Source organism: Pempheris klunzingeri, chromosome 1 (genome assembly GCF_042242105.1).
Source record: "Pempheris klunzingeri isolate RE-2024b chromosome 1, fPemKlu1.hap1, whole genome shotgun sequence".
In the NCBI taxonomy this organism is placed as follows: domain Eukaryota; kingdom Metazoa; phylum Chordata; class Actinopteri; order Acropomatiformes; family Pempheridae; genus Pempheris; species Pempheris klunzingeri.
Window position 1 is genome coordinate 9,111,747 of NC_092012.1, and position 18,353 is coordinate 9,130,099.

General features: G+C 41.1%; 1 protein-coding gene across 1 annotated transcript in view; it reads right to left on the minus strand.

The window, feature by feature from the left end:
• Window positions 1-1,082: 1,082 nt before the first annotated feature.
• Window positions 1,083-18,353, minus strand: part of cdkl5 (cyclin dependent kinase like 5) — a 38,161-nt gene continuing 20,890 nt past the window's right edge. The window contains exons 5-23 of the mRNA XM_070831819.1: window positions 17,204-17,249; window positions 16,978-17,114; window positions 16,376-16,496; window positions 15,888-15,947; window positions 14,866-14,956; window positions 12,862-12,964; window positions 11,366-11,452; window positions 10,708-10,788; window positions 10,376-10,551; window positions 8,950-9,791; window positions 8,378-8,718; window positions 7,036-7,137; window positions 6,580-6,685; window positions 4,948-5,086; window positions 4,640-4,745; window positions 3,362-3,484; window positions 2,077-2,192; window positions 1,926-1,968; window positions 1,083-1,487 (exon numbers count right to left, since the gene is read on the minus strand). Of these exons, the coding sequence (XP_070687920.1) occupies window positions 1,083-1,487; window positions 1,926-1,968; window positions 2,077-2,192; window positions 3,362-3,484; window positions 4,640-4,745; window positions 4,948-5,086; window positions 6,580-6,685; window positions 7,036-7,137; window positions 8,378-8,718; window positions 8,950-9,791; window positions 10,376-10,551; window positions 10,708-10,788; window positions 11,366-11,452; window positions 12,862-12,964; window positions 14,866-14,956; window positions 15,888-15,947; window positions 16,376-16,496; window positions 16,978-17,114; window positions 17,204-17,249 (3,225 nt within the window). The remainder of the gene's footprint in view (window positions 1,488-1,925; window positions 1,969-2,076; window positions 2,193-3,361; window positions 3,485-4,639; window positions 4,746-4,947; window positions 5,087-6,579; window positions 6,686-7,035; window positions 7,138-8,377; window positions 8,719-8,949; window positions 9,792-10,375; window positions 10,552-10,707; window positions 10,789-11,365; window positions 11,453-12,861; window positions 12,965-14,865; window positions 14,957-15,887; window positions 15,948-16,375; window positions 16,497-16,977; window positions 17,115-17,203; window positions 17,250-18,353) is intronic.

Consider the following 18,353-nt stretch of genomic DNA (forward strand, 5'->3'; position numbering starts at 1 on the left):
AGCTGGAAAGCTGTTGTCACTGGTAAATGAACTGAGAGGCTGAAAATGGGGCTTATTTTAAAATGGTGACACCAAGAGTGGGACATAAAGCGAACTGACAATTACTGTTTGTAAAGCCTAACAGTCTCACTCTGGCTGTTCTGCTACCAAACCCTGTTGACAAACAGTCCGACGTCACAAAACTTCATATCTGATGTCATGAGGTTGATGGGCAGATTTGCACTAGATGTAAGATTTTTTTTTTCCACTTTGGGCAACAAGTATATATCTATATTTCTTTACATTTTGATGATACAAACTGAAAAAACAGTGTAAAAGTAACATGACATATTGTGAAAATCTGTTAATAACATATCAAATTGAACAAAAAAGGACATTCACCATTATTAAATATTCCATGTGACATATTGTATTATCAACACATAAATATCTATGCATTTCTTTGTGTCGAAACTAAAGCTCTTGCAATTACACATTTAATTCTATATTACCTTATAATATTCCCATATAGCCTACATACTGTGTCATTTATAGCTTATATCCTTGAATTTAAAACAAATAAATATTTAATAAATAATGTAGATATAAATCTTTTTTTTTTTTGTTCTTATCAAATATCGGATCTTGAAAAACATTGGAGTTTATTGGCCACCAGTGTGACAGTGGCTGTGTGATGTGTTGCTGTAGTGTCCTGTGAGCAGAAGATGGCAGCAAAGAGGCCACATGGGCAGTGTCTCCTTGACCGGAAAGATCAGCTTATTCTGATGTTCTAACCTTGATAAGCAGAGAGAGAATAACATACAACTGATACAGTGATGGCATCCCGGGAGGGAGTGGGCCATTTCCTGTCTCTGAGTCCCTAAACAACACTGTCACTGGTGTGTGTGTTTGGCCTGTCAAGGTCTGGTCTCTGTAGATTTCAGTGATATGAGCATCAACAAACAGCTAAGTTTCTGAATGAGGACTTGATCCAGTGAAATAGGCTTTCATGTAAACTTTTACTACAGTACCATGATGTCTGCGTCTGGCAGGTGCTTCCAGGATGGAGACGTATCGGAGGTGGTGTGGTTAGGGGGAGGGTTTTACAGCGCGGTCTCCTTCAGGTCGTTGAGGTTTGGCATCCTGGTGCGAGAGGCTCGGGTAAAGGTGGGTCCGTTCTGCCCCGGTTTGATGCCCAGCTGCTCGGGGGTAAACTGAGCTCCCTCCGCCCGCTGTAAAGCAGACACGTGCCAGCTGGACTCGATCTGTCCGGGGAGGGGGTAGCTGGCCTTGCGGCTCTTGGCCTGGGCGGTGCTGCTCACCCCGGAGTGCCCCCTGCTCTCGGTGTGCCCTCGAACGTCAGAGTAGCCCGCCTTAGAGGAGGGCTGAGGGGGGTTGGGGAGGGGGGCTTGGAAGCGCAGGTCTGGAGGAGGAGGAGGAGGCTGTCCTTGATTTGAGGAAGAAGGGGAGAGGTGAAGGAGCCTGCGGAGTGACTTGAGTGGTTGACTCTGTTAGAGGGGAAAGAGACACAGCTGATGAATGATCTTAAAGAATGATCTATCTATCTATCTATCTATCTATCTATCTATCTATCTATCTATCTATCTATCTATCTATCTATCTATCTATCTATCTATCTGTCTATCTATCTATCTATCTATCTATCTATCTATCTATCTATCTATCTATCTATCTATCTATCTAGCTAGCTATCTGTCTGTTTATCATTTGTGTGATCCCTACAGTAAAACTCTTTCACATTTTAATAGAAGATCATATGCAAAGAATGTTGAATTTAAATAGCAAGATTTACATTTCATTTGCATATTCATGATGTTTTGGTTAAACAACGTGGCATCATGATGAGGTCATGCTGCTGATGGACTGTGCTCTGAACCACGATCTGTTTAAACGAATGCAAGCTAAGGTCTCCTGCATGTACATACCTGAGAGTGCGAGTCTACTGGTTTGTCTGGTGGCCAGTCATTGACTCTCTCTCTCTCCCTCCCTCTTTCCCTCTCTCTCTCTCTCTCCCTCTCTCTTTCTCTCTCCCGTTCTCTCTCCCTCTCTCTGTCTCGGTCTCGGTCCCGGCTCTGTTCCCGCTCCCGGTCTCTGTCTCGGGATCGCTCGCGGTTTTTCCGTCGGCTGCCGTGGTGGGAGGACGACTTAGAGCTCCTCTGGAGGGACAGGTGTTCTTGTCCGTTACCAGGAACCTAACATTTCAGACACAAAATACAGGGACATTACTATCAGCTATCCAAGATATCGGCCTCGTGTAAATGTCTCTATGTCTAACAGATCTCAAATCCTAGTGATTGCTCATGCACCCTTCTGGCAGCACCAGACAAAACGCAAGGAGGTGGTGATGGTGATGACTGTATACAGAAAAAAATACATGAGAACATTTTCACAAACTATAATATACAGTAGGGGTGGAAGTTATGATTATTCTCCATATCTATTAATCTGTTGATTATTTTTTGACGAATGGTGAAATCTACAGTATAAAATGTCAGAAAATAGGGAAAAATGCCCATTACAATTTTCCAGAGGTGAAGTTGAGGACTTCAAATTGCTTGTTTTGTCTGATCGCCAATCCAAAACAAAAAGATGTTAAATTTAAATTGATATAAAACAAAAAACCCGTAACTTCAAAAAGCTACTTCACCCTTGAGAAGTTGAAACTGGCAAGTGTTTGGCATTTCGCTTGATAAGTGACAAACATATCATTCAATTCATCAGTTAATTAGTGGAAAGAAGAGCTTTAGTGGAATTTTGTTACTTTTGGACAGAGCCAGTCTAACCGTTTTCCCCATGTTTCCAGTCTGTGCGCTAAGCCAAGCTAAACAGGCTCCTGTTTGTTGTCTAGATTTATTGCACAACTAAGAGAGTGATATCGACCTTATCATCTAACTCTCGGCGAGAAAGCGAATGAGCACATTTCCCAACAATGTTGAACTATTCATTTAATCATTTATTATTTTACAACTGTATACAGCGCAGCACGGAGTCCATGAATGTCTGAGTTTGTATGTGTGGGTTCATGTTCTTGTCTTGTCGAGCAGAAGTGCGGGCCTCACAAACAGCACACGCTGCAGCATGAAATCGATGTGTCACAATGCGATGTGAATGCAAGGTGACTGCATTTGACACACTTTACAGCAAGACAAAATGGATGCACAAACATCGTGCGGTATTAGACTCAAAGCATATTTGAAATCCTTTCAATTTGGAAAATTTCTCAGCCGATCAATCATAACGTGCTTGAAAGGATTTCAAACCAGGTCATTCTGGTGGATGCAGTGAGAGTTAACATGCAGCAGTAGTGTTGAGGTTAGATTACTGGTGAGGCAGGGTAGGGCGCGGGAGGCTGGTGTTGTACCATAGGCGAGGCGACTACAGGTAGGACTTTGACAGCTGAGTTGTGCTTTAAGCTATTCTTAGAGCTAAAGAGGGGGAAAAGGCTTTTCTTGATGCTGGGGTTCCTCCCGTCCTCCATGTCCGTCTGTGGAGCAGAAGACGCACAGCCACAACTCTCAACACAAATATCTGACAGCAAACAGCGAAATAACTGCAGCACCTGATCCTCCACTAGCTAAAGGAATACCGGTTAACAATAGACACAGAGAAGATACGTTAATAATAGCATGAATTGTTTGAATAAGATAGAAAAACAGAGAGGGTAGAAACTCTGATCAACATTAAAGGATAATTCTGTTTTATCACAACTTGTGTCTGATGGTGAAAGAAATGAGAGGTAAGATCATCAGAAAGGTTGCAGACGAGCCAACATTTTAGCACCTAAGTTACCTAAACCACTTTGTTTAGAGGTAAAATAAAAAGTACTTCCAAAATGTTCCTGTAATTCCTAATTAGAAATTAAACTAATCCTAAAAGGAAAACTGTATGTATTTCATTTTCAAGATGGCAAAATATTGCATTAACTTGGCTTAAATGAAAAAGCAAAGTATAGAAACAGACTTAACAAATTAATCAGTTCTGTGACATCAGATCTGTGTGGACCAATGGGAAGACTGTAACCTTCTCTGAATTCATAGATGAATTTTCATAGATGAAATGAACGTAAGACCATATTTACATCACGTTTTGTTTGATGTTTGAGTGGCACTCAAGCGGTAGTGGTCTAATAGTTTATCTCAAACTCCTGATATTTGCATAACAGCAATTGCTGAAAACGTGCATTGATTCACATTGTCTTTTGGCAGTTTTCTGAAAATTGCTATGAATGTTTACAACAGAATGTTGGGGTAGTCATTTTCACCTTAGTTGTCTCTGACAGATAAATTTGACCTAACTGGCACATTTTTACAATCTGTCTGATCACCTGACTGCTCGTGCTTGACGTAATTCGAGCGATGTCTAAGTAGGTGAATCCAATATAACCATTAGCAGTTGCAATAAACCAGAATTACCCTTTAATGCTGTTGGTGATTAATATTAATGTTCAGTCACATTAAAATCACAGGTAGTTTTTATAGTGTTAAACACAGAAAAAACACTTCTCTAAAATGCAACAGATAATCATTTTGATCAGCATTGATTACGCACTAAAACAAACTTCATGCAGTGGAACAACACATCAGTACATATTTTTATGTGTGCTAGATGAAATAACAGGTGATGATATTAGTGGTCTTACTATTGGTGCCTTCTTCTTTTTCTTTTTAATGGCTCTGAAGAAGCCTTGTTTTTCCTTCTCTTTGGTGGGCTCTGGAGGATTCATGACCATTGCTTCTGCTGTAGTCCTGCAAGAAAAAACGTGGAAACCTTGTATGACTCATGTTTGTAATTACAAGCACAGGATTAAATCGTGACTTCTTCTCATGTGTCTCACGCTCCAGGGCAAAACCTCAATAATGCAATGAATCGACCACATATAGAGAACAAAAGACACTGCAATAACGCCCACAGCACGATGCCAGGCCAGTTCAAAAAATAAATTCTTACCAGTCAAAAGCCGTCTGGCGTTTGGAGTGGTTGGCCATGGCAACAGGGTCCACAACAGGTACAACAGGTACGACCGGCCCTCTGACCTGTCCGACCCCGTCAAGGAAAGAGGAGGAGTTATCTGGTCTGGGGGACGGGACTGAAACAAAGAGGACAGAAAATTATTAAACGTGTCTTATATATATCAACTGAGCATTTATTGGTAAATTTCAAAAGGACAGCCTGCCTTGAAAATAACCAATCTGTGATGTTTAATGCATTGTTTTGTATTGCAGTGTTATTCGGCAATGTTTTTTCCACCACATTCACCTCATCTATTTAAGAATTTTCACTGTATAATTGTTAGACACAATGAAAACAGCAAATGTAGAAAGAAACTCTTTGTTCCTTGATTCTAAATCCTGACATTTACTATTAATCTGTCAGAAATCCCCAAATTTTGTGTAAATCTTGTTTATCCAGAGCAGCTCTCTCATAACATCGCAATGTGACATTACGTCATTTGACCAGTCATCCATGTTATTCCTCTTTGTTTCAGTCCAGTTGCTCAACTCCTAAGGAATAACTATGACCTGGAAGACTGAGAATCTTCACAGACTCAGTCATCCATGTGTACTGTAAAAACATAATCCTTTAAACCTTTCTATTTGTTCCTTTTGGGTTGTTTTTCCCTTGGACTCATGGCCCCCAGAGGATGAATTATACTGACTTAACTAACAATGAATTAGGTACTGATATCTGCATTACCACTACTGCTACTACCACTACTACTAATAATGAGATTAATAATATAATTCTAATAAGTTATACTTTATTATATTCATGCCCAAAATGGACATGCCAAACTAGTGACATTCCCATCTGGCTCAGCTGTACTTTGTTTTTAGAGCTAATTAGCAAATGTTAGCATGCAAACATGCTGAGTAACATGGTGAATATGGTCATAATACATGCTAAACACCAGCATAACATTAGCATTTAGCTCAAAGCAGCGTAGTGCCGAGGTACAGCCTCACAGAGGTGCTAGCATGGCTGATTCTCAGTCATGTTTATTCGCTTTATTCTATTTTATTCCATTTGTGCTTATTTTTACCTTCTATTCTGTTCTATTTATATGTCTTTTTACATTGCCTTGCATTTCTTTATATCTTGTCTAATTGTCATGTAAAGCACTTTGAACTGTCTCTGAAGCCACAGTATTATATGATGGTATAATACGTGCTGGCACCTATTCTGTCTAAGTATAGGTCACCTGGCACATTCATCAAAAAACGTTTCTGGCTTCTAGGTTAAATTCTGGGTTATGCAGCCCACTGAATATGTGCAGCAGTGCTCATCCCTTCATTGTGGTGGGGGTGTCATTCTTAGTTTTAAAAATATACAATACAAAGTGATAATTAAGTAAATAAGTGAGTGATAATTGACCATGTTTCTAGCTGAAGATGTCCTGTCAATCTTTTTATAGACAGCTCTTTTACAATGGTGGTCTATGGAGAAAGCGCTATTTCAGCCGCAGGGTTTTTTTCACTGCAATACTGCAAGTGGCTTGTGGGGAAAAACTGGAAACAAGGCTTCTTATAATACATGCATGCATTACACTCAGTTTGTTGTTTCGTGATTCCTGTTCCTTACCACGGTAGAAGCTGCCTACTCTCCGAGGCATGGACTCAGTGAAGATCATCCTGTTCTCCTTGGAGGAACCTCCATCCTCACCATGAGGGTCGTGATACATACCAACCTAACAAACACACACATCACACGGACATGGACAAACACACAAATGCACACATGGACACAGGACCACACAAAGTTCCTCAGTATCTTCAGTTTTGTAATTGATAATCCGATTTTATCTCACTTCACTGCTTATCATTAGCGATCACAGTCTTTGCTGGCTCACATCACAAGACATTCGGGACAATCTCAGAGCTTTTCAGTGAGGCTACATTTATACCAGCGACAACGTGCAATGAAGCTGTTGACCTGAGTAGAAACATAAAAAGCTATGGGAACCAGCGGGCACAAGAGCTACTGTCTGTCTGTGTTCGGTGAATTGGTTGGACGTAGGGAGAAGTCAAGGGGTCGGACCTCGTTTTTAGAGCGCTGTGTATGAAAAGCAGCAGTGTTGTCCCTCGTAGAGTCTTTGATGGGGGCACAAGGGTGGCTCATGTCTTTAGGGGACTGCTCACTCTGTTGAGAAGACGGACAGGCGTAGGTCAAAGCAGACTGGAGAAGGAGCATGAAGCAGTGGCAATGATAATGTGAGACAGTGACAGTCCCTGCACACACACATCAACTCATGAAATATCCATACACATGCACATTTTCAAAGTATGTTTTTAAGAGCTCACCCTTCAACAGTCTTATATTGGTTAATATCTTGAATGTGCAGGCTCAGGAAATGTGGTATTTTTTTTCTTTGTGTACCCATTTTTCATTAAACTGCCTCATCGTCTCCTGCTTCAGTCATCTCCAAGATTCACTAACTATTCCCAATAAACTGCATTAAATTGTGGTGTTCAGGTGTAAGTTTTAATTGTTGGTGGAGAGCTCCGGAGCTACATTGATGTCTTCTTGGAACATGTGTTTTGTATTAATATTGTAATGATAATGTGTCTTGCATATGTCATGTGTTGTGTTGTGATTTTTCGTCATAACAAGACTTGTAACATATTAATTGTACAATGTAAACTTGGCATTAGCTACACTGCTGAAAGTGCTTTTAAGAAATTGTCTTTTAATCAATAAATATTAATTGTAATTTCTGATAATTTTTATTTTAAATTCATTTAATGAATTGTCTTTGAAACTACAAACAAGAATACTGAAAGTTCAACTAACCACGGATGTTCGTGTTACCACGGAGACAGAGTACAAAGGTGACAGTTGGAAGAAAAGAAAAGACGGTATTGATATGGTATTGATCGACTAGCAGCCACCATCATCATCGTCACCATTTCAGGACTGTAGAAATACTGAGGTCATGAGTCTAGATTCCCCCAGCATGACCCTGTCAGCCCAATTTTTGACCTAACCCGTACTTTAAACTGGGCTAAAACCCATTTTTTCTTCATTTAAATAAACATATTTTATTTATTTAAACAAGTGAATTTCAGTACATCATGTGCTTTTTAAAGGGTCGGCTGCTTCGCTTTTAATTCAATGATCTGACTCATTTATTACTCAAAAAACAAAAGGCAAAGAGGATCCTGCGCTTTGTGTACATCTATACTGACTGTATGTTTAAATTATAAAGTGATTTTTTAAAGCACAACATTTATATTGTATCTGTGGCAGAACAAGTTCTGTTTATATTTGGCCTTTTATCCCATATCATATAATGGACACTCTCTACAGTGTTAGGGTCAGCATTTTAGGGTGCATGATTCCTTTAACTACCACCACACTCACAGGACTGTCTGCCACTAACCCTCGTCATGTCATCGGTGCAGTCCTCTCTTGAAGAGCTCACTGAGTGTCCAGTGAGGGTGGTCCGGTGCTGTAGCTGAGGGGAGAGGAGCTGCAGGCTGCTGGCACGTGTCGGTATCGCCTGACCGGGCGCAGGCAAGCCCACCATCGCACCCTCGACCCCGTGCGGTCGGTGGCGCTCCCTCCTCACGTACATGGAGTGGCGCTGAGGCCGTTGCTGAGAGGAGAAGGGGGAGGTATAGCCCAGGCCGTAGTGATAAGACTCATGTGGGGAAGGCAAAGTGTGAGTGGAGGGCATCCCTGCTCCTCCTGGGTCCAACAGCTCCGGAGCACCGGCCTCCTCTGCAGACGAAGGCAGGGGAAGGGCAAAAAGATCAAAGCCATTAGAGCTTTAAGAAATTATTATTTTAATGATCAGTTATTCTATTATCTTATCTATAAGAAGTGTAGAAACTACCAATGAACAGTTAGCAGAGTCCAGCACAGAACAGCACCTTGAGATTTCCTGTTTTGTTCAACCAAAAGTCCAAAATCATATATATCCTATATATTCCTTCTAACTCTTAAACCTACCTGGTGCTAAAGATTTATGTCTGGATTTGTGTCTGGATGAGGAGTCCAGTGTGCTGCTCTCCATGCGGACATTGCCGCTGCTACGAGATGCGGGGCTGTGCCCGGATCGATCGCTGTGTCGAGCAGAGGGGCTGCCAGGCGGCCCCGGGGGACCTGAAGGGGCGTTGAGGTCTAAACAGCTGGCAGGGAAGAAGCGGGCACTGGGTCCCACCCCTGCTGTCGTGTTGGAGTTTGGGTCATCTGGGTGAAGCCGACCATCGCTGAGGTTCCCTACAGATTTGGCATCGCTCAGCGCGCTGTGGCTCTTGGACAAGCTGAGATACGAGGCTGAACTCTTAGAAGAGGAGGACATGGATCCGTGGGCAGAGTCGGCCATACTGTGGGAATGCCGGCCATGTTGTTTCTCCCCTCCGGACTGCAGTGTATTGGTCTTGCCTTCCAGGAAGGTGTGGCGGCTGACCTGCTGCTGCTGCTGCTGCTGCTGCTGCTGAGAGCGAGAGGAGCTGGGTTTGCTGTGGCTGTACTTCGCCCCGTGCCCCTGGTCTGATAGCTTTGGGGAAGGTCCCAAGCTGAAATCAAACTCAGTCTTGCCTTTGGCTTCTTTGGGGCTGAGGAGGTGCGGTAGGTTGTTGTTAGCCAGGTCCTTGTTGGATGAGGCAGAACGATTGAGGGTCTGAGACATATACTGGCCCTTTGGGTGGAGCGTGGGACTTAGACTGGACGGAGCCGGTTTGTTACCATTGAGGAAACTCTTGTTGCCGAGGTGATGGAGGTCGCCATGGCGAGGGAGGCTGGAACATTCTTTGCTGTTGGAGCGACGGCTCGTGCTCTTAGTGTGACTCCTGCAGGGGCAGATAGCTTTGTCAACACACTTATTATATTAGGCTGCATCTCAAAGTCTAATCTTTTTGGATGGAAACCTTTGCGAATGTTGCACAAATCTCAGACTGATTCCCACTGAAATCATACTCCCTCAGTTCTTATTCCAATAATCCTACTACTGCTTGATCTAAGAACTGTTCAAACAGTCTCTCAAAAAAAAAATCCACTCTCTTAAATTGCAAGAAATCGATCCTCGGTTAGGATGTCTTCTTGCAGGAAACAATGCTTGTGTCAAGAAGCAATGATTAGAGCCATTTTAGCAAATTGCTTTAACATGTTAACCTCAATTTAATTCTGTCAGAACAAAAACTGTCAGCTACTTTTTTTAATCAAGCATCGTCCAAAAGTAATTTTGATTAGTACAATAAAAGAAATGATCTAGGAAAAAATGACCACATTACAATATAATCAATATCACACAGGGTATATGCCATGATTCTATCCATCATCTCATCTATCATCCAGCTCTAGTGTTTCATTCATTATAAGATGACTGCAGGTAGAAGCTGTGAAAGAAATTAGAAATAAAAGGGAGAAGTCTAACCTTGTAGGAACTGTGTTCTCTCCGTGATGATGTGTTTTCCTCTTGGAGGAGCGCGGTGGGTTGGGAGATGCAGGAGGAGGCCGCTCCCTCTCCGCCTGCCTCAGAGGCTGGAAGGCCGGATGGTTCAAACACTGCTCTGTCAGATAACGCTCAGTAGGGTTCAGCAGCAACAGGTTCTGATGGGAAAGCATGACATACATGTGGAGGAAATGTATTTTAGCATGTATTAGTTATTATGTTACGAGGAGTGTATTGATGGATAGATTAAGGATGGATAACACATCATGTCTGTGTAAATTCCATAATATTTAAAGCATGTTTTGGTATTTTACCTTCATCAGATCCAGCATCAAACCACTCAAGATGCCTTGGTACCTTCTCTCCAAAGTCTGAGGATGAGTAACTGAGGGAAACTGGCACACACAAAGACACGCAGACACACACACAAAGACACACAGACACACACACACACACACAAACAAACACAGGATCAAATTTGTATCCAAACAGAATGTTTTTGAGCATCAAAAATTACTATTAGGAATTCAAACATACAGTAGATCTTTCTGTAACAAAAAAAAGTTTTAAAAAAAGTAGCTCTCAGTTCAAATCACACAAAAATCAATCACTGGATCGCACTAAACAATCGACAAAACACACACACACATACACACACACACACACACACACTTACACACACACACACACAAAGTCTTGTACGGCCTTCTGGGACATTTTCTCTTGCTGCTAAACTGAACACCAACCACCTATCTCATGAGTCATAGCAATCCACTCAGTCATGGTGCTGGGAACACTGCCACAGGAGCGAGAAGGAGGGAGAGGGAGAGAGAGAGAGAGAGAGAGAGAGAGAAGGAGACAGAACTGGAGAGAGAAGGAAAGAAGGTAAAAACAGAGAGGAGGAGGAGGAGGAGGAGAAAGAAGAGAAAATGAAAGTGACTGTAAAAAGGATAAAAGAGAAACATTTCCTACCCTGATTCCATGAAAGCGAGGGTTGTTGTAGAAGAGTTTCATCTGTTCTGCAGGAAGTGGCCCCAAAACCTTCTGAATGGTGAAAAGCTGGAGATAAAACGAAGCAGCATCGTAGTTAATAGTGCTACAGAGGACTTAACTACACTCACTCACCTACAGGGTTCTATATCAGTGTTTGTTTAATTTGATTTATCACAACTACAGTGTGTAAAATGCTCCCTGAACATCATATAATATCTACGAGCATTTAAAAAATTTCGTATATTGTATTATAATATTACACAAATATTGAGCACTAAAGTTGGAAACAGCAAAACAAGTGAGACTGTTTTGTCAACTGCAGTTTCAAAGGTCAAGAACAAAGTTTCAGTCCCTAGAGTGCTCATTAAGGTGAATATGAGCATCTGCAGTACATTTACATGACAACTGGGCATGTGAATTATATTATTTTGTCAACTCTTTCAATATTGCTGTTGTCACTGTCAAAGAAATTCTGATTAACTGTAATTTTGTCCATTTTTCTTTTTGTTTAAACTTGCGATTATTGATTTTTCTCATTCACAATGAGTTTTAAACAAAAAAATCACTTTTGCTCATTCTCGCTGCAAATAAGAGTGAACCAAAACAGTACATTTGTGGGCATAAAAACCAAAACAATGAGCAGAAAGATAAAGTTTTCAGTAAACTTAAAGGTTAAAGGTCAGCTGATAAATGGGCTGTCACTGGTGACCCCTGTCACACACAAAGAAATATCTGATCCATTGTTAATATGAAAAAATGTTTTGCTATGACATGTTGGATAATACTTTTTAATATAAAATATATATATATATATATATATATATATATATATATATAAATTCATTAAGTTATGATGGCTTGGGGCTGGGGCTAAAACTAACGATTATTTATATTATATTATGTTTGTATTTATTGAGACAGTTTTACTGTGTTGTTTTCTCTTGGGACCCTCTGGGATAAACTTGTGATTTTGGACTATATGTAAATAAATTTGACAGGACTTGTTTAATCTGTAAAATGTCAAAAAATATGCACAAATGCCAATCGCCAGCTCCAAGAGTACAACATGTCTTCTTCCAATTGCTTATTTTATCCAAACAACCAGTGCGCAAAAGACAAGCACATCTGTCTTGTCCGGGAGTTGAGTCCAAAAAACCGTAACCGTGATTTTTGTCTCACACTGACTCACAACAAAATTAAACACTGCCTTTAAAATGTCTATTTTATCACATTAGAAAAAAAAAAACATTTCAAGTCCAAATTGGCTCTACATCAGGCACAAGGGAAGCATTTATTTTGTCTTGAAAAACTCACAGACATCCACTTACTTAATTAGATATGAGATAAATGAAAAGCTGCAAATCTATAAACATTTGCCATTTTTATTTGACAAATGACTTCGAACAGTGAATCATTTATTACATTTGTTGTCGACTCTTTTTCTGTCAAACTCATTTTATCATCATCTCACCAACCTGATCAATCTCACTTTCCCCTGGAAACAAGGGCTGTCCGTCACTCAGCTCCCCGAGAATACACCCCACCGACCACATGTCCACTGCCTTTCCATAGGGAGCCCTGGGATGGAAGGAGAGTGAAAGACAAGTTGTATTTATCTGAAGAACGTCGAATGAGGATGATAGGGCTGAAACAGAGAGGAGGTGATTATGAGAATGATGGTGACGGGGGTGATGTTATTAGCGGTGGTTCAGTAAAATAAAAAGATGGATGCTGTGTTTCTGATGGAGAAGAAGATGGTCATTTTTGAGCTGAGGAGTCTGGTAAGAAATGGCGACAGATCTGGCAGCAGAGAAGCAGAGCGGTGGTGTTGGAGGGAGAGAGTATTTGAGTGGGCGGCATTCAAACGCTGTCTCAATAAATGTTCCAGGGCATTTACTAAATCAGGCTACAGCAGTTAGGCTACATGGCGCTCGGCTGTCTCCGAGCTAGAACGGACATTCAGTGCAGCAAAAGCATCAAAAACAACATATGCAACCAAAACGACTGCAAAACAGACGTTTGATCTCAGGATAGCGTGTGTACACGACAGTTTGTGTCATAATGTTGGAGCAGGTCATCGCCTCATGAGTAAAGCTGTTTCTCAGTGATATGTTAAAGCGATGTGCATGAAAAAGGTGAACAAAAAATGGTTTATTGGTATGCACAATAACACATGCAAAAATGATATAACACTTAACAAAGAACAGAAAATGCCAAAAATATAATACTATAGAGGGTAACATTTCCCACAAAGATAAATACTTCATTTAACCCATGTGTTTTGTTAACACGGGCTTAATTTCCACAAAATCAATTAAATGGTTATCAGCTAATTGAGGAAATAAGCAGATTATTTAAGAAGATTAACCCAGAATGAAACCAATTATTGATTGTAGCCCTAAATTCTATCTATCGTGTATCTCCAAATTTGGTGAATTTTAATTCTTCAGATAAACTGAAGGATTTAGTGTTCCTGTTATAAATTCCCCTTTTCTCACGAAAAATAGACAATTAAGAAGCCATTGGATTATCTAAAAACAGGCTGTGTTGAAGCTGAAACACATGATTTCACAAGACAGTGGCAATATGTTAGATGTGACTGGACAGCTAATGTAAAGCTGTACTGGAGGTGAGATGACCAAAGAATGACAACCCAGAGCAGAGCAGTTATTCTTTGCATATTCTTATTGGAGTAACTTCTGCTGCTTGTTTCTCTGGGGACTTCCTGTAATTCCCTCATATATCTGTCTATATGCAGCCTATTTGATGAGTTACACAGCTTACACTGTCTCACACTAGGGAGGCACTGATCTGCTATGCCAGAGCAGTATCATTATATACACCTGCTTCTCCTTGAGGGTTGCAGGGAGCTGGAGCCGATTGAGAGGCGAGGTGCACCCCCGACAGCCCACCTGTCAATTATTGGGGCTGACACAGAGACAACCACTCACGCTCACCTTCACAGCTATGGGCATGTGCCATTTCACCTAACCTGCATGTCTTTGTACTGGAGGAAACCCAGGAAGACACGGGGAGAACATGCAAACTCCACATACAAAATACTCCAGCTGTCCTACACACACACACACACACACACACACACACACACCTGCCTGGGAAGATTCAGTCTGACACATTTAGGTTCTTTGGAAACTTTGGTCTCAGCTTGTAATGAGAGGCACACAGGTGGATCACTTTATTTACTGTTTCTATTATTATAAAACTTACTTCCCTCATTCATGGCAGATTTGAATTTGGGTAAATGAGAGCAGTGGTATTGGATCTGTATCTGCATGATGATGATGTATTGGGAGAGAAAATGATAGATTAGTGTGTCCCCATCTGATACAATCTTCTAAAAAAAAACACCCTCCTGCTGCTCTGAGAATGGAAAATAAATGGAGAGAATGAGCCAACAGAATGAGGTCCACACACACACACACACACACACACACACACACACACACACACAGACTCACCCCAGCAGCAGCTCAGGTGAGCGGTACCACCTTGTAGCCACATACTCAGTGTAGTTGGCATCTGTTCCCTCAGACAGGTTACGAGCAAAACCTGAGCCAGGATGACATGGAAGTGAATAAATCACATAGGCCAGTTATCTGCAATATGTGTAATATGCAATTCAGAGTCCTTCGCATAAAGATATAAATAGCTAATTTGTGAGAATAAAGTACAATCAGCACTCAAATCATTTGGACAGCTACAGTAACAACATGGGCATCATCTCACGTGACCAAACTCTAATTAGTTATGTCCCTGCAGGCGGGCTGAGACCATGCTTTAGATAACTGGTGTTCAGAGAGTCAATTTTGAGCATGAAAAATCACAATAAACAGAATGCCAGCTCCAACAGTGAATAACAAACAAATCTCACCCCAGCTGACTCAGTAGGGTTCCATTAGACGATTATGCAAAGCTAATTGACCGTGTGATTTTGCAAAGATTCATCCAAATGTAGAATACACACCTGGGAAACTGTAAAATGACAAAACCCTGTACTATCATTACAATTTATTAGAATTTTACAGGTGCCCAACATTAACCTGACTTTCTTGAAATATACCTTTGGCAGATTCATTGTGACAACAACCACCAGGGTACTTTTGATAGTGCTGGTTGGCTGCTTCCCAGTGGCAGAATTGATCCCTCTGATACTCAGCTTACACTGTGACAAATTAATGGTGAGATTTTTCACAGTCAAGTGAGCCCAACAAACCAAACTGGGCAAAATGTATTAACGGATATAGCTGCAAAAGTCACAGATAGTTCGACAGCATTACGACGAAACTGGACGTACCGCCGAACGTCTAATAAATCTCCACTAAAAGCCCATTCAGTCTGTTAACAAACACCTTGATTTTCCAAGCAATTACATTTATTTGACGAGGCAAATGTGCAGCGACTGCATGGTTTTAAAGCAATGGACATGTGTAGTAAATCTCAACATCTCAATGTGACAGTAAGGAGAAGACTAAAGACTCACCAAAGTCACAGAGTTTGAGAACGTCCTCGGAGCTGATGAGCAGGTTCTCCGGCTTGATATCTGGAAGAGAGACGCCGACAGCAGGCTGTTAGCTACATGTTTCAGCTGCATCACTATTCTGTCATGTCCTAGCTATGAAACATAGCATAACAACATGACTTACATCTATATCTTTGGCATGATGTGCAGTATGTGGATGTGGTTAGTGTAAGTTTCAGTAACAAAACCACATTTCATAACAAATTATTAATGTGTTGACTCTTTTTCTTCATACAGTGATGTGGAGCTGTAGCCCGAATTTTAGAAATTACTATTATATGTACCTGCATTTACAGTGAATTCAATTTCAAGTAGCAATATTTGAGTAAGGAGGATCACTTCAAGAAGAATCATTGGCAGATTTTTGTTTTGAGTAAAAAACATGATTTTGAGACATGCATATGCTTTCAGCGGAGTCATACATAAAGATATAAAGATCAACTCCTCACCTCTGTGTACTATCTCATTCTTGTGACACCAGTTGATAGCTTTGATGAGCTGGTAGATGTAGCTGCGGACTTTATCAGGTGGTGCGCCGTTGGGCAGTTCCTCTAAGAGCTCCAGCATGTTCTGCAAACCACAAACAAAGTCTCCTGAAGAAAGAGCAAGGCTGTGTAGCTGCAGATTGACTGGCTGGTTTGGTGAAAGTGTGTGTTAAGATAAGATCCTGACTCTTTTTTAAGTATCATCTATCATTCCTGCTGTGGGGATTCCTCTCCCTGGCCTTTTTTTTTTTGTTTTTCAAACCCTGACTGGGGTGCGAGAGGGGACACTGTGCTAAAATGACTGGAGTACAGTATGAAAATAAAACCTGTCATGAAATAAACACTTGGCTGGATACCCTGGCAACACAGTGGGGAATACCATTATTCACCAACAGCATAGTTCATATGTTGCCATGGTGATGCTTTTTTTATGCTCAACTGAGCCGTCTCAACATCCTGAAACTTAGAGTCTAGATAGAGCACAATGGAGATATGCAATGTATGAATTAATGCGGGCATAGTGTGCGCACACAGAGAAATAATAATAATAGTGTCATTAAGCTGACCCTCTCAACATATTCAAAGACAAGGTAGAGTTTCCCCCTCCTGCGAAAAGCCTCCTTTAGCTCGACGATGTTGTCCTGCTTCAGCGTCCGAAGCATCTTCAGCTCCCGAAGGGTCGTCTCCTTGACCTCCTCATTTTCTGCACAGAAATTAAAGAGAGAGAAATGATGCAGCTGTTCGGCCCTTACTCTTTCCCTCCTTCCCTCCCTCCCTGGCTCCTTCACTCACCTTCGCTGTCTTTGAACTTCTTAATGGCCACCAGCTCATTGGTTTCCTGCGAAGATATGAGGACGTGAGGTGTGTTGAGATTAAAGGAAACAACTTACTGAGTTAAACAAAGGACTCGGCCACTCTGTGAGATTGATAGATGCAAACATGCATAGAACATTAAGATGTGAGCAGTAGTAAGAACCAGACATGTATTGAGAAACAGAGAGGATTTTTAAATTACTTTCCATCCCACTCTTAACATGAAAATGAAAAAAATGTGAGCCAAAGTTGCTGGCAGTGCCAACACGAGAGCCAGGCTGGGGCTCTCATTCCAATTATTTTACCACAGGGCACCCTCACACAAAAAACAACACATCCTTGCTATACTTAATATGCACCTTAGGTCTTCTTCAGCTTCTTGCAGGTTGCTTGATTGACCTTGCTGAATTTTAAAGGCTGGTGTGGCTGCCGATTCTGAGATTTACTGTAGCTTCAAAGGCTGTGCTGCAGCTGGAACACTACGGTTTATACATCAAATATAAACTGCAAAGTTATACTGTAAGACAATTAAAGGGCATGTTTTATTTCTGATCATCTAGTGTAACCCTGCATACAGCACATTCATGAAAAGATACAGTTTGGGGAAACTATTTTGGGGTTCAAAAGACATTCGCTTTTTCGGGTTTTTTTGTATTTATTTGCAAACAGAACACCCACAAGATAATCACACATCTTCATATTTACTTTATCAGCCTTTGTCGAATTTATTATACTGGCTACATGCATGTTGGAGTCAGATAACGGGCCAAAATTCAATGCCTACAACCAGTTAGAAATCAAGCATTCACCACCCTTTTCAGTGGAGCATATAAAGAAATATCTGGCCATACCTTGGGCTTCGCATAACTGAAAATGAGATTTATGATGGGTTTTGAAGACCCCAGTGGACTGCGTTTAATGGAAATGTAAACATATGTGGTTTAAGGTAAGATTATTCCATGTTTATGGCCTTTTTAATGAACAGAGCAAACATTCAAAGGCTGCATATATAGACTGTGACAAATGAGGAGGGAGACTGAAGTTTTTTTCACGACGAGTGAAGCTTTTCCCGCGGGCATGTAGGTACCAACACGAGCCTTTTCACAGTACATGTAATGTCTGGCATATT